Source organism: Protopterus annectens, chromosome 12.part0 (genome assembly GCF_019279795.1).
Source record: "Protopterus annectens isolate FY-2018-M chromosome 12.part0, PAN1.0, whole genome shotgun sequence".
Classification (NCBI taxonomy): domain Eukaryota; kingdom Metazoa; phylum Chordata; order Ceratodontiformes; family Protopteridae; genus Protopterus; species Protopterus annectens.
Genome location: NC_056746.1, coordinates 538265548 through 538290686, shown reverse-complemented (window position 1 = coordinate 538290686; position 25139 = coordinate 538265548). Strand labels below are relative to the sequence as shown.

The following is a 25139-nucleotide window of genomic DNA, read 5'->3' as shown; positions in this document are numbered from 1 at the left end:
TGTATTACAATGAAACAATGATTATGAGTTATAGGTAGGGTTTTGATAAGAAAGTTTTAGCCTGAATGAATGAAAAGGTCAGGCAACTCCGGAAACAATTTAGCAGGTTATATTTCAATGTTCCATTGAAACAGAACCCCTATGGTTTTTATTTTGTTTGTTACTCTGAGTGAATTTACATTTTTTTCAGTTTGGATACTTCCATAGACATATGGTGATGATATTGTGTTGGGTTCTTGTTCCTCCTGTTTTGTTTACCTCATTTGCTTTCTTTAAAAACAAAGATAACATTCAGTCAGGAAGTTTTATTTACTCAATCATTTTACAATGTTAAACAAACTTAAGCAATAAGGTCACCAGAGCAAGTCATCTTCCATAGTGTCTGTGAATCTCTTTGCTTGAGCACGCAGTACGTATTGAGGATGTATTCTCCTTCTGTGTAAGAATGGGTACTTGTATTATGATTATTTACTTATTTCTTTACTTGCTTGCTTACTCATCCATTTGTCTGTTTATTTACTTGTTTATTTATGCATGTTTAGCAATGTATAATCAATATCCTCAGAAACTGTTTCACTTAAATGTGCTCTGCCCTACAAACTGATGAGACAGACTTCCAATGTGCCAAATGGCTAGTTAGTAGCAAAGAACAGACGTTAGTGGGCAGCTGGCTTGTCTGCTCTTACAGACAGATTGGCAACCCTTTAGGGGACCAAAAGAATAGCTACAGTATGCATATCACAAAACCTGTGGTAGGTCACCCTTCCAGCTTGGCAGAATCCATGCTGGCAATATATACATACTACACAAGGAGGGAACAGTATATGCATGCTGGGGGGATAGGCATTGTGCATACTGCATAAAAAAAACTCTGGTGACCTTGAAAACCTGATGCCCCATCTCTTTCACCAAGAAGAAGGACTAAATTAGCAGTACAGGTTAAACACATGTCTCCAACTGCCTGAAAACCACAAAGAAGTACCACAAAAAAAATTAAATACGCCTGAGCTCAGTGCACTTTTCTGATAACTATATCTAAATAATGCCAGTATTCTGGGACAACACAACTGAATCATATTACTTAACTGATATAAATCAATAAAATATTCAGATGCTTCAATCGTTTACCTAGAAAGTATAGATTCATAGATGATTACTAAGATAATGACCCCAGACGACTTTTTTTAAGCCTAGTCATTATTCACAAAGGTGAGAATCCAACCCTGTACCTTATGATTGCAAGGTAAACACCTTAACCATTATGCCAACTGCTAATCCCACTATATTGTTGTTAATGGACCATGAAAATGGCTTATAAGATAAATGAGCACAGCACTGCACCAAGGGTAACATCTCTCCTATCAAATCAAAGCTCACAACTTTTATTGTGCCAAGATGTGGCTCATTGTCTTCCTGGATTAGACTTGGAAAACAAAATGACTATACCTTGTCAAAATGCATAACACATCAAAATGTTAACCTACTGTAGCATTCCAAAATTATATTCCACATTATCAGAGTGTTATGAAAAAGACTAGTTTAACATTTGAAGAGATGTCTTAAAATGCTGTTCAAACAAAGTTTTAAACTAATTATTTTATAAGAGAATAAATGAGGCTTGTTTTACAGATCAAAGGAGTACTGTGTCAAGTTTGACAGTGGTCAGACAATACAGTCAAAGAAATAAAAGATATTGCACATAAATGATGCAACATATTCTCACCTTTACCACTCTGTGATGTATCTGTGACGGTTGGCATGACAAACTACTAGTGTTGCAACAACCAGTGCAGCGTTTCACCTCCACACACGGCGGCCATATCAGAAAGTTTGCTGAAGCGGGATCAACCTGGCTACGAGGTATTTCGTAAATAACAGTCCTCGTTTTACAGACTGCAAGGACAGCTTCCTCTAAAAAAAAAAAAAGAACAAGCAAGACCAACTGTCATCCTGTCTGCAATGGGAAATCCTAATTAGGATGAGAAGTATTCACAGATAGTATTCGTAAATACAAGTAAATGAAAACAGTGTTTTATGCCTTCAGTCACCCAATGATATTACAAAGTGCCCTAATAAATTTATTTTCATCAAAAAACACCCTTTATTCACACTGCATCAACATTTACGGTCAAAACCTTACCTCCCTCGTTATAAAAATTTGGTAAATATCCACTGAACTCTAATGTGTTTAGAGATAATCTATGGTACTAATTTACTGGACACACGACATTCTGATCTAGTTCCTAACATCATTGTTGTCACCATTTTGTTCACATATTTCTGTTCTTCTTTTATGGGCTCCATTACTTCAGAAGTGAAAACGTATAGTTTCCAGATCACAGGACAATGAAAACTGTGCATTTTATACTAGCTACAGCTTTAGCCTCATATAATTTTCCACTGAAGTAATTCAAATTCTGAGCCTAACAGATGCTGGCAGGTTAACAGCACCTCAGCATTTCTACAGTACAGAATGATTCTGTCATTTTTCAAACCTTGGACATAAACTTGATCTCAGAATAGCCAGGTGTGAAATACCGCAAATGGATGTCACACACACACACAAGATAAATAGCAGCAGAGAGGAACTGACATTCAAATGAGTGAGGTGATTCTACATGTCCAAAATATGTAAGCCAGCAGAACAAGCCAGCCTCTCTTGCTTTCCCTGCAACAGTCATCACAAAATATAAAGAAAATCACACAACAAGAATATGGAATGCTTTGCAGAAAGGTCTTACAGCTAAGCTTACAATGCTGACTATCAGCCATGTCCTGCAGAACAAAATAAAATGGCAAATGATGTAAAGCTTTAGTGGCCAAAAAATATGTCCTTAATGTTCCACATATGTTGCAGAAACTATGACATTATAACTGAAACATCTTAATGTAATATAATACACTGAAAATAATATATTCCTACTTCTAATAATATGAAAACAAAAACAATCAATATAGGAATGCCTGAGATTCTATGTCTTACTGAAATTGAAATTGCAGAAAGCGCTTCTCCACTTTGTTCCTTTGATAAAGGAGGAATCCCAGTTCATAACTTGTACACAATAACAAATCTCTGCTATGCCATGTTTTAATAGCCCCAAAATATACATATTTCTCTTAGAAAACTACAGCATGCTTGAAAACACTCACAATTCATTCGAAAAACAATTTATTCATGATGGTTTTATCAAGTGCCAGTGTAAAAGAAATGCAGCTGCAATCCACCACTGAATGACACCAAAAAAAAAATGCCTGCTGAAGTTCTTGGTGAGACAGAAACAAAAAAAAAAAAAGTCATGTTTCTTGGTAAAGTGACAGTATGGAATTAATAGTCCCTGGTACCTGATCCTTTTTTCACATCTATCACACATTCGCTTTTAGAATCCTTCTTTCCCTGGTAACAAGAATGGTGCATGCACAAACCAGTGTATGCACCATTCCAGTTTCCGTAACGAGGCTTGACGCTAAATCTCAAATCTCCAGTCCAACTTCACCTTCAGTTTTATTATCTTCTATGGTGCAAAAATAGGCACTAGCAGAAATATGTTCTTAATTCTTAAAAGCAGGATGGTATATGCACAACTTCTTAGTCCCATTAGGACAGTATGGGAAATAGTGAAACATTCAGCTGCAGCACTACACAGACATTTGGCAAAGTACATTTTTCTCTAAGTGTTATCGATCCCTGGCAAGGTTTCAGATCCCTCAAGTAGATTTTTATTTTATTATCTGTAGCAACATAACTTTTCACTCAGCATCCTTTATACAGTAAACATTATGTATTGTACCTGTTAAAACTGGCGCTTCAACTTAATCCCTCACTAGTCCAAATACCTTTGTATTGTTAAATATGGAGGAGAAAATCCCACTTGACAGAAGACACACAAATTAAAAGTGAATTTGTTGTGATCTTTCTGTTAGCATTTTGTGAGACATTTGCATATTAGGACATTTGCATATTAGTGTAGGACAACAGCAAGGATTATTTCTCATGGCAGTCTTACACAGGAATACCACTATGTTCGGTACATGTGCATAACTACTGCTTATGATGCAACAAAAGTGCATAATACAATGCAATTGTGTTGAAAACAAACAATTTTAGAATGTTATAAAACTCAGAGGCTTACAATCTAGAAACCTGCAAGCAAACAAATAGTTAGGATGTTGCACATGAAGACTTGAAATTAGAAATAAACCAGCTTTTTAATACTGTGCCCCAACTGACATATCAGCACATTTTCAACCTGCTGAGCTACAACTATTGGGAAATAAGCACATTCGTTTTCAAAAAGCAACCTAATCAGAAGCTAAACGATGTGCCAAAGATAAACAGACTGCAGAATGAACCAGCAAAGCAGTATTTTTAGAACCAGGATAATGAACCAGCAAAGCAGTATTTTTAGAACCAGGATAATGTTTATCGGCTTACCGATGCTACGCTTCTTGCGAATGGATATGGGATGGTGTCGAGAAGAATGAGTACCATGAGGTCTCATGCTGGCCTCTGCATCCTCTTCCTCACCTGTTTATTTTAAAACAAAACAAAAAGTATGTAAACAAGCACTGTACAACCAAACAGTAAGACACTGATCAGACTTTTTTTTTTTAGTTTGTAAGTGATGCTGAAAGGCTCACATTAGATCTGTCTGCTCTTAAAAAGAAAATAAATGAAAGGCTACAGCTCCTTGATCTTATGAGCGTACAAATCATTTTTAGGGTAATTTACTAGGGCAAACGTACATTACTGCATGCATTTTGTAGTTCCTGCAGACAACCTTTTAATTCTTTGAAAGTGACCGTTTTGGCTTTGGGTTAAGAAAAACAATACATTCTAAAATTATGACCTGGTTTTCCATGTTCCTTCACTTGGACATTTACAGGTTCAGACATCTTGTGTAATATACACTGACAACTAAGAGTATTGTCATCAGTGGTGCAATGATACTCTATTCTTGGAGTGCAGTGTGGTAAGGCAAAACTGTAATATGCTCAAGTCTTACTTGCCACACCAGTTGCAGTAAGTTTCATTGCCCTTTTTGATGATGTTTAGCCTAGTGGCTGCCATACTATGCCTGTCAGCATAACTGACTCTACCATTCTAATGACTACACAGATAAAAACATGGCTATGTTACAATCTCTGCTAACATTCGGTAAAGAGCTAGTGACAACTCTGAAATCCAAAACCAGAATTAGAGTGGGCAGCACAGCCATTCATTAATCTACATGGATTCTTACAACACCAGAAAAGATGCCTACCTCAATAGCCCACATCTAATGATATTTATTCCACAGGGAGAAAGAATATAACTTTCACACTGTAGCCATGTGGCAGGTACCCAAACCAGGAAACACATAGGTGCAAAACAGGAAACATGTGGGCACAACTAATCAACAAATCAGAACATGTTACTCTGTCAAATTAAACAGCATCAGAACAAAATGGTAAAGCCCTTCTCAAAGTCTTCCCTGAACAGATATAGCGGTGGGAACCAAAACAATGAGGGAAAAACTGAATATATAAATACTAAGTAGACAGATACCAAGTATAAACTGTGAGATAGGAAGAGAAAAATCCAAGGGGCAGGCATAACAATATTCCAGAGGATACTGACCTCAAAGAAGCACCTCTAAAAAGACCTACAGAAATGGGTGTAAAATGATTTGTCTGGCAGTGTACTGCAGAGAAGTCTACAAACTACTAAAAAGTTTTAAGCTCTAGCCCTAAGTTTGATTCTCTAAGTCTCAACTTCTACATTGTGTGGTTCTGAGTAGAGAACTTAATGAAAAAGACACAACTGAAAACAGGCATTAGTGTCTTCTGGGTCTTGGCTAGCTAAGAAATGAATAAAAGAAATACTTAAAGCAATAACAACGGAGTTCAGTTAAATGAAGCAGTTCTTTTAGAAAAGTCTTCTTTCAACTTTTCTTTTTTTGTGTGTATAATATGAAATAGCTGATCAGTTGCCTTTAAATCAAAGCCTTCAGTATTTAAAAGGAGAATTCAGAACTACACCCACCCCATTGGGTATAAAGCCCATTATACCTTACATGTTGGAGACTTTGCACTCAAGTTATATAACATAATCATCTGCGAAGTTACTGAACCTCATAAAAAAGTACATCCCCTCAAGTGACTTCTAACCTGTAGAGCTGCATTTATGTACAAGACACCTCATTGGTCAAGTGGGCAGCAGTCAAACACCATATTGTGCAACAGTAAAGGCATGGCCTATGGGGCCAGCACTTGGCGCAGTCAATAAACTGTAATAAAACAGATTGTGCACAATGTTCCAGTTCCCTCTGTTACACTTAACAAAACAAACACAGCATGAAAAAAAGACGGGTGCCACTTCATTGTGCAAAGGAACACAAAGGTAAACAGAAAGGGGAACAAACAAATCAAAACAATGGTTCTCCGCACTGAGAGAATTTGAAATTGACAAGAGAGTTGCTATTAGGGGCAGGGTTACAAGTTAGCACATATGAGTAATGTGGGACAGGGTGGGTTCAACCACGATATGGCATTTGTTCAACAACTGTAATGCCGCCCAAGTTTGATCAACAAAACCGCTGAATGAAGTATCAGAGTGACATCACTGTAATAGCAGGGAATGATAATATGCCCTTTCGCTGCTAGTGTGTGGTCTGAGTTATATACACTTAACATGGTGGTTACAGCCACTGTTTTTTGCTTTACATGCGCCACGATTATGTCTTGGAGCATAGGTGTTTCACTGTCAACATTTTGGCTTCAATGAATTTTCTCAATGATTAGTGCTACAATATTTTTCAGTGGTTTGCAGCACTTATTATCTTACATATACTTCTCTCTGTGTGTACATGTATATATATATATATATATATATATATATATATCTATAAGCTATACATACACACACACACGCATTATCTATTTATACACACACACACACACACACACACACACACACACACACACACACACACACACACACACGTATACATACATATATGTGTAACATTTACCCCTGCTTTTGTGGGTTAGGTCTTGACTGAAAAGGGGATCACACAAATACATTTACAGAGTTAGCTAATTAATCAATTTTTTTTAAAAAACATTTACTACAATAAACATGAAACACAAAAAGGAAAGTGTTGCCACACCCTTGTAAATAACCATCAGCTTCTTAATGCATAGCATTCCCATAAATCTACAATATGCAAAAGTGGCTACACCATCAGCAGACCATTTTTACAACAGGCATATCCCAAACGTTGTCTAGTCATCCAGATGGCACATGTGTTTTTCTGTAATTCTTCAAAATTTTATAAGCACATTCCATTTTCAGAAAAAAACTGAATGCAATGGCGAGATTAACCGAGATGCTCACTGTACAAATAGAGGTTGGGATATTTAATCCCCACTCTGTTAGCATAAGCACCCTTTAGTAGTCTAAACCTCTACAATATCTATACTGAAGTTGTCACTATGGCCGATCCACTCCAAATCATTACGCCCACATGGAGCAGATGTCCTTTGCAAAGTGTATAACATTCAATTATTTTCTGTGCCAACATGAAGTGCCACCATTATAGCAAGATGCACCACACAAATACACATAAGGTGCTCTTCCATGCATGTTCTTTTTATGATTTTGTAAAGCCACAACCCAGCAAGACAAAACTAAATTTTTTTTTAATTTCTGTCAGGAATGAATCCATGATCTCTAGCTGGACAAGGCTCGTGATTGTGGGCGTCTCCCTTTTTTTCTTTGCTTATTTAGTCATCTCCAAGGCTTTAACCCAAATGTATTTTTGTTACATTTGACGACATTTTTACAAACACAAAATGAGATATAAATACCCCGGCTCCCATTTATTCAGCACATACAAGGCATTTTTAAAGTAACTTAACCATGTAAAGCTATTTTATTTATCCAGCAGAAATCTGAAAGCATTTTCAGAGACTTAAAATTAGCATTCACCCCTATAAATGTTAAACTTGTATGCCTTACCTAGGGCAATCGGCATGCTTCCGTTTCCTGTGAACTTGAAAGTTTGCAAGCCCTTCTAGATGGCTATGGTCACAGATATGGAGACTCTGCGTCTGTGTGCCTTTGAATACTCCATATACACATTTTGAACTGTTACACAGCTAGCACAGAACTATAAATTCTATGTAGCCCTCCATAACTTCACTATCTCAGTCTCTCAAAGCAAACGAGGCTCCCCAAGACCTATGGTTCTCATGTGAGACCAAACTGTGATGGCTCCGTGCTGAATTTTCAATCTTATATGTATGACAAATTCCTTCTAAATCAGACATCTTTCACTGGATGTTGCCACTTGGTACCAGTTAGCACCTGTGTCCTGTGAATAATATATGTGGAACGTGCAGCATCTGTGCCAAGAATAATATCCAAAACAGACAGAAGCAACTATGGCTCACAGGGAAAAGTAGCTAGCTATACCGCAGAAGCGTGTGTGGGTTTTGTGGAACACATGCCAAACCAACACTCATGAGCTCAGTCTTATTTTAATGTGTGATAATTGTAATTATATGTATCCAATTACAGTCAGTTATGCATCCCCAGTTTGAGGCACTAGGTCACTAATTACTGGAAGTGCCATTGTCTCTGTTTAAGCATGATGGCAGCAGGAAACATAACTAATCTGGAGATTTATGCACAGTCTGTCATAGCTGCGAATACCAGAACTGTATCAAAGGATGCCCTTCAAGAGGTTCACATATCATGTCAGCACAAACTATGGTGAGTTATCTTACACACCGCAATTACAAACAAATTGAGGCAGACTTTCTGCAAACATACAACTACACATGACATTTGTCCTATTATTATTGAATCCCAGCTCAAAACAAAGCAAAAATACATTTACTTAATCGTTCATTCATTCACTAAATGGTAAGTGGGTTTGTTCAGAGACTGATTTTAGCCAGAGCCTAGGCAAGAGGCAGAAAGCATCACAGACAGTAGTTTTTGTATATGAAAGCGGCATGAAGACTGGTGAATACAATGAGAAATTCTCTTCATGTATACAGTTCGTAAGAAGATATTTTAGGTTACGGTAAATAGTTAAATACATACAGTTTAAAGGAAGTATGCCGTATGTGATTTGTGTATAAATAAGACTGAAGCATAAGAAATGACTAGGTATACAGGGGCTTTAACAAAAACAAAAAAATAAATATATCAGCAACAAGAAAAAAGAAGCATTTGGTAAATAAGGGTATAAGAACAGTATTGAGGACGGTGATGGGGGAAGGAAGAAGAGAACATGTGTGTTAAATTGGCTTAAAAGCATGTACAATAGGTATTAGCATTTAAATTCCTGAGTGGAGCTTGCCTGAAAAGTGAAAACTTTACTCAATGACAGAATAACTTTCCTAATAAACAAGTGGCAAAATGGTTACCACATACATTTTTAACAAAAGCTGAACTAAAGTGTTTTATGAGTAAATGTTTTTATTAAAAATAAAGTAAGCATTTGTAGCACGTTTGCTTCTTCTGTTTTGTTGATACAAATTTGTTAATTAAAAAAGCAAGTTTTGCAAGTTAATGGTGATCACAGTAATACAATGACAAACTACACACACACACGGTAAGATCATAATTTATTTATTAATTTGTATGTTCACAGCAGTATCAAAAGTAAAAAAATAAATTCAGGTATTGCAGAAAGCTATTCCTTTCTCTAACTACACAAAGGAGCTCTCTGCCACCATAAGAACCTAATCTAACCTACCACAGAGATTACTTTAAAGTTATACAATTTCAAGTATCTCCCTTAATGTAAATAAAAAAACTTTTTCCAACACTTGAAAAAATTATTGTTTTACCACTGTCTTTTTGCTGTAAACATGCTTAGACAGAAACATATCAGTTAATTTCACATTGCAAATATGCCTGCTAATTTGCCATTATGAATGCCACTCTATGTCAGCGCTGCAACATAAACAGCAAAATTATCAATCTGCCTATTTTGTCTGAAATAAAATGTCTTATCCTTAGCTGGATGCTCAAACATAGGTGTCTTTCTTAAAATTAAAGTTGCCTTGTCCTCACATTTGTGCGAATATTATACAATACTGCACAACGAAGAATACACATATACTGCGAGTGTGTTAATGGGACAATGAAATGGCACAACCCCTAACATATATCCACTTGGATCATCTAAAATCCCAAACATTTAGAAGAATGGTTTGATAAAAACATTTCTGTGTTCTTTTTTATTTTTTTTTAAATTGCATACCACTGCCTGGAAGTTGTTTCTAACAGCATACACTACCCGCACACCACTGACTGCAAGTTGTTTCTAACAGCATACACTACCCGCACACCACTGACTGCAAGTTGTTTCTAACAGCATACACTACCCGCACACCACTGACTGCAAGTTGTTTCTAACAGCATACACTACCCACACACCACTGACTGCAAGTTGTAACTAGGCAGGTCAGGTAGCAGACCAGAACAAAGGTAATGATGAGGCCTAAGTGCACTTTAGCTAGTCATTTGGCAATACTATTCAAAAGTGAACAAATCAGCCAGCTTTGGAGCTGGGGTCACAGGGTGGTAGCATGGGTAAGGCACTGACTAGATAAAGGGGCACAGAGGGTCAAAATAAACTCAGTTCACTCATTTCAGTACTGAGGCAATAAGACTGACACCCAAGAAGGAAGAGAAATTACGGAAAGTGAACAGACAAAATTAGACTTGTCTAAAGCAAGATTCTTAGACGTCGAGAAAGAGACACTCTCTGTGATGATAAAAATACCTTCATACTTCCCTAAATACCAAGTCACAAGCATTACTGTGCAAAAACATAATACATACACATACATTTCTTTCATTGCAAATCTGAAGTGAAGTTAAGCAGTTAGGGATCATTTGTTCAGTGCATAGATGCAAACCCCTAATACAAAAGGAAGGGATTAGTATTTTGTTCATTTCTTGATTTTTTGAGTTGACTTGCACATGTGCAAGCACAACACTTTGGATCAGTAACAAGTGTCTTGCATTCAGAGGGGAAACACAACATAACGACTTCCTGGCAAGATACCACAAGTAGGGAATGCTTTAGACTTCTCTCTGTCTTACACTTCCATAGCTAGATGCTTGATAATGTTATTGCTTATCACTAGCACACTGAAGGCAAGGCATCACTGACATTGTTTATGCAGACTAATAAACTTGTCAGTGTGATTAATAGAATACCACTTAAAGAAAAACACTTCCCTGAAACTGTAAGATATATACTTTTCACCATATTTTAACAGTCTATGTACTACAAAGAGATAACAGATTTTCTGCATTTTTCTCATGATGTATCAATTCGTTATATCCTTAAGTAGCTGTTACAGGGACTGTCCATTATGTGGATTAGTACTGCATACTTTCATAGACATGGTAAGAAAAATATAAGGCAAGGAGATGTGCTATACTTGGGGGAAAAACTGATTTATACTGGGATATTTGTATGTTCATATATAAACGTATAAGATTTGAAGATATAATGTGGACACTCAGGACATACATACATACATATATACATATATATATATATATATATATATATATATATATACATATATATACATATATATATATATATATATATATATATATATATATATATATATATATATATATATATATATATATATATATATATATGGATCCCTATTGGATTGCTGAAGTTTCAAAACGTTGAAATTCATATGATCAAGACCATATGATCGAAGTTTTGAAAATTTGAAAATAGAATAAAAAAAATACAAAACATATTTGTTTTACATTTTCACAGGGGAGCGGGCCTCACTGCACCTCTACAACCCCTGCTAATTTAATATATCAACTCTGCGATCACACTACAGTGAGGAAAATTGTAAATTTTCCATTCTGCTCTATACGGCCATCCCCATTCAAAATATTCAAAATTTCAAAACTTCAGTCATATGAATTTCAAAGTTTTGAAACTTTGACAATATAATAGGGATACGTGTGTGTGTGTGTGTGTGTGTGTGTGTGTGTGTGTGTGTGTGTGTGTGTGTGTGTGTGTAAGAAGCATTTTTCATGGTGTATTACTCATACAGTCTTTTAAAGAGGAATAGGCAAATAAAACAGTGACTGAATTCAATAATGCATGGAGATTAATGTGTGCTAACCTTGACCCTGCTCCTAACTCTATACCTTACCTTAAAAAAAAAAATAATTTCCCATAATATTGTCACTACACAACACAGGCTCAGGTATATACATACACACACATAAAATACACATTAGGCTCAGATATATACACCAACACATTTGCAACACTAGGTATATCCCTTTACTTGACCCTTACTCTAAGCTTACCCAGCAAAACGCACAGACACACGCACGCACACACACACACGGACACACACGCACGCATACACACACGCATACACACACGCACACACACGGACACACACGGACACACACGGACACACACATACACACACGCACGCATACACACATACACGCATACACCCACACACACACACACACACACACACACACACACACACACACACACACACACACACACACACGGATTGCAACGTCATTTTTTTAAATCTTTTCCTTTTCATTCTTTGAAGAAATTAGGAAAGTCTAGCACTTCAGAAGCACTGACAAGCTTAATATGAAATAAAATGCTGCGTCATCCAGAAGGAAAGGAATCCAGATTTACAATTAGCAGCAGCAAGAATGAATGCCTGAAAACCATGGCACTGTGCTAACATCAGCACCGGCAATTTGGTGTCAGAATGTAGTGCACTCTTACATAAATACTAAGCTGTCACCCTCTTAACATTTCAGCTGCATATAACAGATAGTATATGCATGCGGTCACAATGAACTTCAGCCGTTTGCAGACGATCTCATGGTGCTAACGCAGTCATTTGCATTTCAAGAGAGACTGACTAAATCCAGGCTGTACCAGTGAACCAACTTGTTTCATCTTGACTCTGGGATTAAACTTAACTTCAGAATAGGGATGCTAAGTAAACAAATGGGATTTCCCATTTATTATCAGCAGGAAAGCATCATCAGTGTCGTATGTACTCCTTCACATAACCCAACAAAAAGTTGGGAAAATGTTCAAGCTGATAGGCTGCCCCCCCCCCCCCCTTTGTAATTTGTTTCAGTTTGATAACCAGGTAAGTGGGTCAACATACTCTTTTCAACCACAACCTTGGCACCATGTTGCAAGACACATAAGTATATAAAACAGTTAGAAAATGCCTGTAAATGTTGTAGTGCACTGTCCATGCTTACTTTTCTCAGTTTCCTGACCAGATCATGAATTGGATAGCAACATGTACAAGTCTTTGAGTTCTAACATCAAAGAATGTTCTACTTATTCAAATAACAATACTTGCAAGTTTGGAGTCCCCCTACATCTCAGTAAGTTAAAGCTCAATAAAGGTTCAGTCAAATGAAAACAGCCAGCTGAAGCTTCCTCCAGACAAGAGTATTTCTGTTACTGCCCAAGTGTTGGAAGCCTACACACACACATACACACACACACACACACACACACACACACACACACACGTGCACGTGCACGCTTTTATACAAACACACACACACGCTTATGTACGTACACACACACACAACTTATGTACACACACACACGCTTATGTACATACACACACACACACACACTTATGTAAACACACACACACACACAAAATCACATATACACTAATTTTAGGGGCATAAAAACATAAAGCATAGGGACATCTTCCAAAAGGAAGGACTCACTGCCAGTTCACATGTAGAAAATGAAACAGCAGTGATTTTTTAAGGAAAAAATGATTGGGGGGTGGTCACTGAACTTGATCAGACTGCATCTCATCCAGTTTATGCTCAGCAAAGTGTAGGGAAGCCTGCATACTTGGTTACTAGTTTAGTTACACCATTTATCTTTTGATGGAAGCCTGCGTACTGCCCACAGGCAGCACTTATGAAGCATTTCATTTAACTTTGCACCCTCCACTCCTCACCTCTGCCACTTTTAAATCTTAGTTATAACTCACACTTACAAGTACATGGCTGGTGGCATGAGAAAGATGATGAGTTGAATCAAAGCTGCAGGTCCAGTGGTGTTACATATGCAATTAATGTGTTCAGTGTTCTAGGCCCAGCCATGCTAAATCCTAAGACATACCACTGCTAGAAAGTTAAGTGGCTGCCATTTTTTAATTACCTCCTTACCAGTCATTGTCAGAGACAGTCTGAAACACAAGATTCTGTAAGTGCTTGCTATCAGACTTTCAGTATTAACATTACCCTTTCGTCATGAAGCCATATGAGTAGCGTTGCTGTTAACCGATGTAAAGATATCAAATGACACTCTCAAAAACAATCCACTGCCATGATGTCAGCTCACTCAGTCAAAATATTTAAAAAAAATCAAAACAAGAAAATAAAAGTTTGCATTCCTATCTATAAATTAAATAATGTATGTTTAAAAAAAAAATACAAACCAAGCCTTATGCTTAAAACTCTGTAATTCCTCACCAGCTGTACAATCCTGGAAACACAATAAATCTTCCTGGAAAAACAAAAAATGACTGCAGATATGAAATAATAGCAAAAATGTGTGGCAGAGGAATGAATTTACAAACATATATGGCACGGGCAACAATCAATGACACAGGCGTGGATTATAATAGGAATTTGTTCATTCAAAACCCAAGTTTGCTCACTGAGACTGTCATCATAATTAGATCTTGCCATTCATGAGTAAATCTGAGCAAAACCTACCCTCTAGCCATGAATTACTGCTATAACCTTGAAAATAGACAAGCATACACTACATATGCCACAGTGTATACATACATTTAAAAAAAAAATTATTATTTATTTATTGACGTTTGGTAACCGGGAAAGTCAACTGAGCCAGAGACCCATTTTCAGTGAAGGCCCAGGGAAAAAAGCTGCAATTACAGTAACAAAAAATAATATTGTACAACATCATATCAACGAATATTGACAGTATAAAATAGATACAACATTAAAATAAAAAGCATTTATACAGATATCAAAAGCATTTAATTCAAAAGTATTCATATCCAGTGTTTAAAATTTTTAGTCATACAGTTAAACCAAGTACAAAATGAATATTACTCTATGAAGCTGCTAATGCAGTCCAAATTGCTAGTAGTGTGATAATACCTAGAGCTGAAACAAAAACCTAAGAACAGTAAAAGAGGTGGATGGAAGTTAAGAAGTACTAGTTGGTAGTGATTTAGTGACAGTAACTTATTTACGGCGGCTTAGGCAAGTGGTTGCAGGAACACAGAGGAGGTCAGAGCATTCCAGAGTGAATGCTTTTATGGAGTCTAGTTGAGTAACAGAAGAGGGCAGAGCATTCCAGAGTTTGGCAATGGTGAAGGAATAAAGGCTTTGTCCTGCCCATTTGTTTGGGCTTTGATATGTTTAGGAGTTGTCTACTTGAAGACCTAAGATTTCTGGTTGGGGTGTATGTTTGTAGCATAGTCTGAAGTGAGGAGCCATAATTAGGGTTATACAGTAGTTTGTGTGCGAGAGTTGGTTGGGTGGTATGTAGACAGTGGGAGAATTCAAACCAGTTTAAATAAATTATGGCTTGGGAACGATGGGCCCGAGATGGCATGTTGGTGGCAAATTTTGTTATTTTGTAGTTTGTTCCTGAGAAATGCGTGGAGGTTAGTGAAAATGGGGCGAACATACAGGAGGGGTAGGGAGGAGTAGACTGTTGGCCAGTTTTAACTGGGTGGGCATATCCATATAAAGTTTATGCCTATAGAGCTTACCAAGGTTAAAATGGGGCTTTTTAATTGTGTTGTGAATATGATTTTCAAAGGAGAGTTTGTCATCAATTATGATGCCCAGACGTTTTGGCGTTTTTGCTAGTTGAATTTTGGTATTGCTTTGTGAGAAAATCTTAAAATCTTGAGTTAGAGGTTTGGATGAAAATATTAAGAGTTTAGATTTTTTTGGATTAAGTAGAAGCTGTGCATCATTTAGTCAGGATTCGATAGATATAAAGGCTTTTTGCGTTAACTGTTGAATATCCGGCAGGTTGTTAGCAGAAGCAATCATCATAGAATCGTCAATGTATTGGATGCGTGCGCTAAGATGGGATGCTTTATGGAGGTTGTTAATGAATATGTTAAAAAGTAGTGCCCCAAAAAGGGACACCTGGGGAGCTCTGGTTTTATTTGTAAGACATTCAGACTGCTTGTTTTGCCATTTGACAGATTGTTTCCTGTCATAGAGATAGTTGGAAAACCAAGCCAGTGCGTGTGGGGAGCAATTTAAGGATTCAAGCTGTAATACTAGTTTAAGGTGTGATACTTTATCAAAAGCCTTAGATAAGTCCAGTAATATAACTGAAGTTGATAGACCAGAATCCAAGGCTTTGTTAGCAGTGTTGGTAAATGAAAGTAAGGCTGTGTGCTGGGCAAAAACCATGTCAGATGAGAGCAAGTAAGTTATTGTTGGAGAGATATCTTAGCAATTGAGAATGTATACACTTCGCTAGGATTTTAGATAGAGGATACAATGATTGTTAGTGGCATATTATATTTATCATGGTATATGATTACATGTTTTGTCAAATAGCTGACCAGGCATTGTGAAAAAAATAATTATATTTATTATTAACAGTGAAAAGCTATACTGTCCAGAAACATGCACTATACAGAGGTGATGGCTACACCTGTTTAGGGATGAGGCTGCATTCTGGAAGCTGGTGTGCTTTTCCAAAAATCCTGGCTATACCCTAAGTCAACATGTCCACATAGCATGGGAGAGGCTGGCAAGGAGAATGCTGTGTCCGCATATGGCAACATGCTGACCAAACCACAATTAGGATTAGTAAACACATTTATGTCTGTTGAGGGAACATATGAAAAAGAGTAGACAATTCCTGTATGACACCTTCTACCACAATCACAAATCACCATTTAAAATGCAGTAAATGAATGAATGAATGACTGAATGAATGACTGAATGAATGCATGAATGCATGCAGCTGGTTATCATTTTTAGAAGGATGTACAACCTGCCAGCTCAGTTTTCCCAGGCTGAATACTCCCACAGATGGAGATTGTACAAGCATGTTAAATTAAATTGATGAGGCAAGAGGAACAGCTCCACTTTATGAGGCATGAGTAAGAAAATACCTGGACATGTATGAATACTTTAGACATTTTTCTGACACTGTGGATTCCATTCATTAGGTGATGCTACAGCAGGACTCATGAAATGTGACTTGTTTTAGGTGCACTACTTTAAATGCGATATCACTGGAGTGTCCCTTTACGGGTTAGTATGTCTTCAACAGCATGAGTTATCTTCTATTGATGTCTACAAGGAACATTTTGCTGCTTTGTGATGAGGACAAAATTAAACAATAATGTATGTGACAGTGTGGATTACTGGCAATTAACACAGGTTATACCTCACATACCCCTTTCACAAACTAAGCTAACTGAGCTAACAAGACAATACACAGCATCTAACAGTCAGACTCCAACATGCTTTATGCTACTTCAGCAATGACTTGTTGCAATTTAAATGCAAGACATATCTTCCTTATTTTTTTACACCTCCTGTAGGTAAAATAATAGTTTTATTTGTTTCATGCAAATGCTCTGTTGCCATTCTATCCCATGCTAGTATGACAAAGATGGGAGTGAATTTCATAAACATCCCATCCTGCTGCTGCTGGCTAGCATGAGGCAAGAAGCCATAATGGATTCACCTCAATTTACTCCACATATAATAAAATGATGCAAAAGCACACTAAGTGATCATTCTGCTGTAATTGGCTCAGCACTACTTCAGATCATTTAAAAAAGGCAGAGCTGCACCCCATAAAATTAGGGAACACAGCACTTGTGTTGTGTCCCAGCAGCACCCTCGTTCTGCTTCATACAAGGTATAAAACCAGACAGCTCCCTAAATTTTCTTACAGTGCCATGACCCTTTGCATTTTTCTGTTACTTCGTCTCATTTGGTGAAAATGTAGCCATGACCATACTTGCACAGGGTCTGCACTTGTACACGTAGCATTTACACTGTATACGTGTATATATACAGTGGATATAAAAAGGTTACACACTCCTTAAAATGCCAGGTTTTTGTGATATAAAAAATGAGACCACAATAAATCATTTCAAAACTTTTCCCACCTTTAATGTGACTTATAACCTGTACAATCCAATTGAAAAACAAACAAATCTGTTTGAGGAAAAAAATACAAAAAATAAAAAATGTACAATACACGGGTTGCATAAGTGTGCACACCCTTAAACTAATACTTTGTTGAAGCACCTTTTGATTTAATTACAGCATTCAGTCTTCTTGGGTACACACCTACCATCAATTAAAGAGACTCTGATTAACCCCAGATAAAGTTCAGCTTTCCTAGTAGGATTTTCCTAACATTGCCTGCTACACCAAAAGCCATGGTTCACAGAGTGCTTACAAAGCAGCAAAGGGATCTCATTGTTGAAAGGTATAAAAAAATTTCCACAGCACTGGTGAAAACAGTCATCAAAAAGTGGAGAAAATAAGGGACAACAGTGACATTGCAAAGAACTGGACGTCCCTCCAAAATTGATGAAAAGACCAGGTGAAAACTGGTCAGGGAGGCTGCCAAGAGACCTACAGCAACACTGAAGGAGCTTCAGGAATTTCTGGCAAGTACTGGTTGTGTACTACATGTGACAACAACCTCCCATATTCTCCATATGTCTGGACTATGGGTTAGGCTTGCAAGACGTAAGCCTTTTCTTGCACAGAACAACATCCAGGCCTGGCTAAAATTTGCAAAACAATACATCAAGTCTCCCAAAAGCATTTGGGAAAATCGTCTGATGAAACCAAGGTTGAACGGCCATAATTCCAAAAGGTATGTTTGGCACAAAAGCAACACTTCGCATCACAAAAGAAACACCATCCCCACGATGAAGCATGGTGATGGCAGTATCATGCTTCGGGGTTGCTTTTCTTCAGCTGGAACTTAGACTCTAGTTAAGGTGGAAGGAATTAGGAACAGTTACAAATAACAGTCACATTTGGTCCAAAACCTTCAGGCATCTGCTAGAAAGCTGAAAATGAAGAGGAATTTCACCTTTCAACATGACAATGACCCCAAGCATACATCCAAATCAACAAAGGAATGGCTTCACCAGAAGAAAATTAAAGTTTTGGAATGGCCCAACCAGAGCCCAGACCTAAATCCAGCAGAAAATCTGTGGGTGACCTGAAGAGGGCTGAGCACAAGAGATGCCTTCACAATCTGACAGATTTGGGGAGCTTTTGCAAGGAAGAATGGTCAAATAATGTCAAGCCAAGATGTGCCATGCTGATAGACTCCTACCCAAAAAGGCTGAATGCTGTAATTAAATCAAAGGTGCTTCAACAAAGTATTAGTTTAAGGGTGTGCACACTTATGCAACTAGTGTATTGTACATTTTTTATACTTTTCCCCCTAACAGATTTGTTTTTCAATTGAATTGTACAGGACATAAGTCACATTAAAGGTGGGAAAAGTTTTGAAATGATTTATTGTGGTCTCATTTTTTATATATATCACAAAAGCCTGGCATTTTAACAGGGGTGAGTAAACTTTTTATATCCACTGTATATATGTACGCGCGCGCACATGCGCACACACACACAAACACGCGCGCACACACACAAACATGTGAACACATGCGCACACACACACAACACGCGCGCACACACACACACACAACACGCGCACACACACACACAACACGCGCACACACAACACGCGCACACACAACACGCGCACACACAACACGCGCACACACAACACGCGCACACACAACACGCACACACACACACACAACACGCGCGCGCACACACACACACAACACGCGCGCGCACACACACAACACGCGCGCGCACACACACAACACGCGCGCACACACACAACACGCGCGCACACACACACACAACACGCGCGCACACACACAACACGCGCGCACACACACACACAACACGCGCACACACACACAACACGCGCACACACACAACACGCGCACACACACACACACACACACACACACACACACACACACACACACACACACACACACAACACGCACACACACAACACGCACACACACAACACGCACACACACAACACACACACACAACACGCGCACACACACACAATATGCACGCACACACCACATACACACACCATGCGTGCACACAACGCGCGCGTGCACAAAACATGAGCGCACAAACACGCGCGTGCACACATGCGCACACACACAAAAATGTGCGTGCACACAACACGCACGCTCACACATGTGCACGCACACACACACACATACGTACAAGTATACACAGATACACACAGACATGCACACATATATGTACCATAAAGATAAGTTCATTTTTGGGATGCTGCCCAAAGAAATGAGAATGTCCTTGAATGTGCTAAACCCTTAACATATCCAATAAATGGGTCTACTTTAAAAGACCAAATTTTCAAGACCACATGAACGATGTTTTGACAAAACTCTGTACCGTGATCACGGGACAGTGACGATGAGTGAATTTGCCTTCTTCCCCATTGTAGTGCAGTCTCAGAGTTTGTATTATATAAGTAACATGAGATGTTGGGGGGTACCGGACAGTGCACAGGAGGGCTAGCCCACCCCAGCCCCCACCCAAAAAAACACTGTTTCTGGTGTTAGTCTGTTTTAAAGCTATTCAAAATATCGATGATATGATCTCCACCTTATGAAGTTTGATGGATTGAAAAGTCAATCCACTGAACTGTCTATATACAGTATGTATGAAAAAAAATCTTTCAGAAAAGGACAAGGTATAGTGTAAAGTACAGTGTTAAAGGTATTCATTTGTCAGTCAAAAAAAATTGCTAAAAGAAAATGAAAATACATTGAAGTGCATTTAAATTTCTAATATGCATGTTAACTTTTCTGTAGCAACACTTGGTACAAGTGGTCACATTTAAAATGCAATAAAACACAGTGGAATGAAATACACAAATACTAATGTTTATTTGCCAAAAACATTATTTAGAATCTATTGATTTAACATGTAAGTGGGCAGCACATAAAATTGCATTCTCATAGATGGAAGTTTTTCCCCCACCAGAATTAATATATATGACACACCATATGATACACAACATCCTGGCAATAATTAAGCACTTCCACCAGCCTGGATGTCCACTATGGCTACTGATTCCTAGTTTATATTACACCACCGCCTAAAAGTTGTACCGGACACTGTGTGTTAAACACCTCCTGTTACACACAAGTACACGGCAGACAGCAATGCTGTACAAATGTCACAGCAACATTCTATATTTTAACAGCAAATGTTTGAGGACCCATTTATTCTACAAGTAAGTTTTCTGAGCAGCAGTAACAGATATGATGCCACCTTTGTGAAATAAAAATTATAAAATGATCCTGAACCATTACATTCCTGCTTTCAACATCATGCACAAACTCCCACTGAAATCAATCTAAGAATCATTTCACTGACTTGTAGGACACCCCTCGCCTCACATTCAACAATTATAGACTACCAGTCCTGATGTGGTAGCATAACAGGACCCAGTACTTAATTGTAATCTACTCTTGTCTTCCCCTGGAGTAACATCTGCCACACCATGAATAAGGATCCTGTTAACCCTGCAGATTACTTACCATACATGCTTTAGTCTTCATCCAGTATAATGCAGTAAAATACCATTGGAAAATAATGTTCATCTTAATTAGCTGACTTCAACAAACATCTGCTGCCAACACTGAAATCTTATTATGCTAATGAACAGTGCAAGTCCACAGGTTTCCCTTGTAAAGGATGGAACCGTTTATCCCCTAATGTAAGTCACGTCTGGCACATTTCAATGCATCTAGCTACTGAAAAACACCTCCTCTCTTTTCAAAATTGTTTATCTTTTGCATTCCACTCCAGCCTATGCACGTCTCCCATTTCATTCATTCTTCCAAGATATGCCGTTAGTTTCTTCTGACATCAACAGTGTGATACACATTTGATGTCTTTATAATGGTCTTTTTCTCATATGCTTTAGTACATAAAAGTTATCAGTCTATATATGCTTTATGCTGTACATGCATATGCGCGTGCACACACACAAACAATAGTTTATATATACATTAGTGTTTTTTTTTTTATAATTTTGATGTTCATGGACTTTGTGACCCTACAGATGCACTCCCTTTTATCTCTGTTGTTACTGATACAGTGAATTCTCTTTTTGCATAATTTTCAGTAACCATACACTAGTGATTATAAACGTTCTGAGTTGGCAGAGAAAAACAGCCTCTGTACAACAGTGCTTACTCCAGGACCAGAAATGATAAGCACAGCATCAATGACTACCCAGGCCCACAGGTCACCTTCTCGGTCAGCACTGACCACATATGTACCCATTCTCCTTTCCCTTACCTTAATTCTGAAGACCATGCTGCTTATTATGGTTATATATTTTTAACAATTCTTTAAAACAGTTCATTCCAAATAGATGTCAAGGTGCCCTTCCATCCCCTAACTCATAATGAATACCCCAATTTTTTTCTTCACATTATCTCACTTCATTTATAAGCTAAAATCTTGGTCAGTATCTGCAAATAAATCATTTTTTATCAAGAATTTCAGCGAAATGCATTCCCTCACTGATTAAGCATTTATTTATCCTTTGCTGACAATGTTAGTCCCAATACACTAGCAGCCTCTTTTTTTAGGGGAGACACAAGGTGGTATTTATACTACTAGGGGAAATTTGGCCTGGGAATAAGGGAACTTCCTCTACTCAGTGTTGTTGCAAATGGGACCCATTTTGCAGGAGCACTTCCTGTTTCCATTCCAGACGCAAAGGCAGTCCAGAGAAGCAGGGAGGTAGATAGAGAGAGAAGGAGATAAAGCAGTGGTGACAGAAACCAAGGAAAAAGCAAATAAAGATACCAGAGAATGTGTGTAGGATTCTGAGGAGATGTTTCAAAGAAATTTGCTTGATAGAGAGGAGTCAGGCAAATGATGGCTGTATAATTAAAACTCTCCAGTCAGAGGGTTGCAGGATAAGTTACTTAAAGAGATGGTGATGCAGGATGAGCTGGAAAACATTCCTGCATCAACATTATGGAGAAAATACAAAAGGAGGGTGCAGAGACAATGCTGAAAATATAGTGGTAAGATGGAAAAGAAAACATATCCAGAGAAGGTTAAGAAAGGCAACAGGGGTGTATCAGAAAAGAAGGAAGGCAGAAGAAAATGAAAAATGGAATTAAATGCTAAGGAATCAAAGTAAAGAAGGCAAAGAAATGGACAGGTATGAAGTGTGGGACAATTTAATAGCTCCTTTGGGTGTAAAATCGCATGAGGTAGAGCATTTAGACAAAGAGACATTTTGTGACATTATATTTGAAACTGTTTTTTTTTTAAATGGAAAATTTTCTTGGAGTAAAATGTAACTCATAGAGTATTTATATAATAAAAGCATTTAAAAGGGGAAACAAAAAATAAAATTATTGTACAATTTCAAAACAGATGTGGAAACAGACTTTGAAAGGACATTTGAAACTTTATGTAAAGAAGTTGTGTACATTGCAAAAGTTTATAACTAAAGGTGTTTATGAATTGGTAGATGTGACTGTAATATTGTGTTAAAACAGAAAGTGAAAATGTATACATATACCAAGCATGACAAATGGAGAAGAATAGGGGTGTCATAAAATACTGGGGACAACCCAAAACATGTTTTTTTTTTTTTTTAGAAAAGAAGGACACAAGTAATTGTGATAAAAGAAAATGTTATATTTGTGGGGAAATTAAAAAAAACATGAATTGAAATATTATAAAATATACCAAAACTGGAAATTTATGGATGGATTGTAAAAATGAAAATAAGAGTAAGGAAACTGAAAGAAAAAAAGAGAAGAAAATAAAGAAAGAGAAGAAAGTTTAGTAGTAGAAACAGAAGAAAAATTAAACGAAAAAATGAGAGGACATAGAAGGAGATTCTGAAACAAGTGATGAAGAAGATATAAATTGGGGGATGATACATACTGGTAAATAAAAGACAGGAAAAAAATTTAAAGGAATAATACAAAAAAAAAAAGGAAATGGATGAAAAAAGAATAGCTGCAGCTTATTGATTGGGGGGGTTGGCATAATGGTCAAGGTATTTAACTTACAGCCATAGAGTAGGGTGTTTGATTCTCAGTTTTGGGGGTTACTGTCTAGGCTTAAAATAGCATAATAAGGCAGCTAGCCTATTAACTAACTATGAACTTATGAAACCATGAATCAAAGGGAAAATTTAAATTTTACAGTGCTTTCTTTAAATGTGCATAGTATTAAGAATATAGTAAGTAAAATATGGATTTTGGAGTGGTGTACTACATGTGATGTAGATGTAATTATATTAAAAGGCAAAAGATTTTTAACAAATGAAGATTACAAACAGCAAATCTATGGGGAGGAAAGATAATCTGGAATTTGGGAAAAGAGAGATGTCCCAAAATAGCCATAGTCTATAGAAATACAGTAACATATTAAAAGTAACTTAAGATTAACCATTGTAAATTTAAAATGGAAAGAACAAGTATACAAAATTATAATGTCATATGTTTATACTAATTGTAAAGAAAGGGAAAGCTTATTTTGTCAGATTGTACACGGTGTAGTGATTAATGTGAATATTGCAATAACAGGAGACTTTAAGTGTGATTTTAAGAAGTAAACATAAAAAGAAAGGAAATGACATACGAAAAAATGTCATAAGTTATAAGACGTGGCAATGGAAAACTTTGGGACAAAAATTCATGGACTTACAAAAGGGGTATGTATAGAACTGAAATAGATTATTTTATAGTATTAAAAGGTTTAGTTATAGGAGAAGAGGAAGTAGTTGAAACTGGATTTTCTGATCATCTTGTAATATGACTAGAGATAAAGGAAAACACGGAATATATAAAAAATAGGCAAAGGAATAAAAAGGATAAATGAGAAAGCATGGAATGAAAAAGTAAAGAGATTGGTAATGGAAAATTATGGAAAGATCATATTACTA

At 37.2% G+C, this 25139-nt stretch overlaps 1 protein-coding gene across 4 annotated transcripts in view; it reads right to left on the bottom strand.

Annotated features, from left to right (window-relative positions):
- The window catches only part of PDGFA (platelet derived growth factor subunit A), a 79063-nt gene that overhangs the window by 38610 nt on the left and 15314 nt on the right, over positions 1-25139 (bottom strand). For all 4 annotated transcript variants that reach the window (XM_044089694.1, XM_044089691.1, XM_044089692.1 and 1 more), the window contains exons 3-4: positions 4433-4525; positions 1724-1911 (exon numbers count right to left, since the gene is read on the bottom strand). In XM_044089694.1, coding sequence (XP_043945629.1) covers positions 1724-1911; positions 4433-4525 — 281 coding nt within the window. The remainder of the gene's footprint in view (positions 1-1723; positions 1912-4432; positions 4526-25139) is intronic.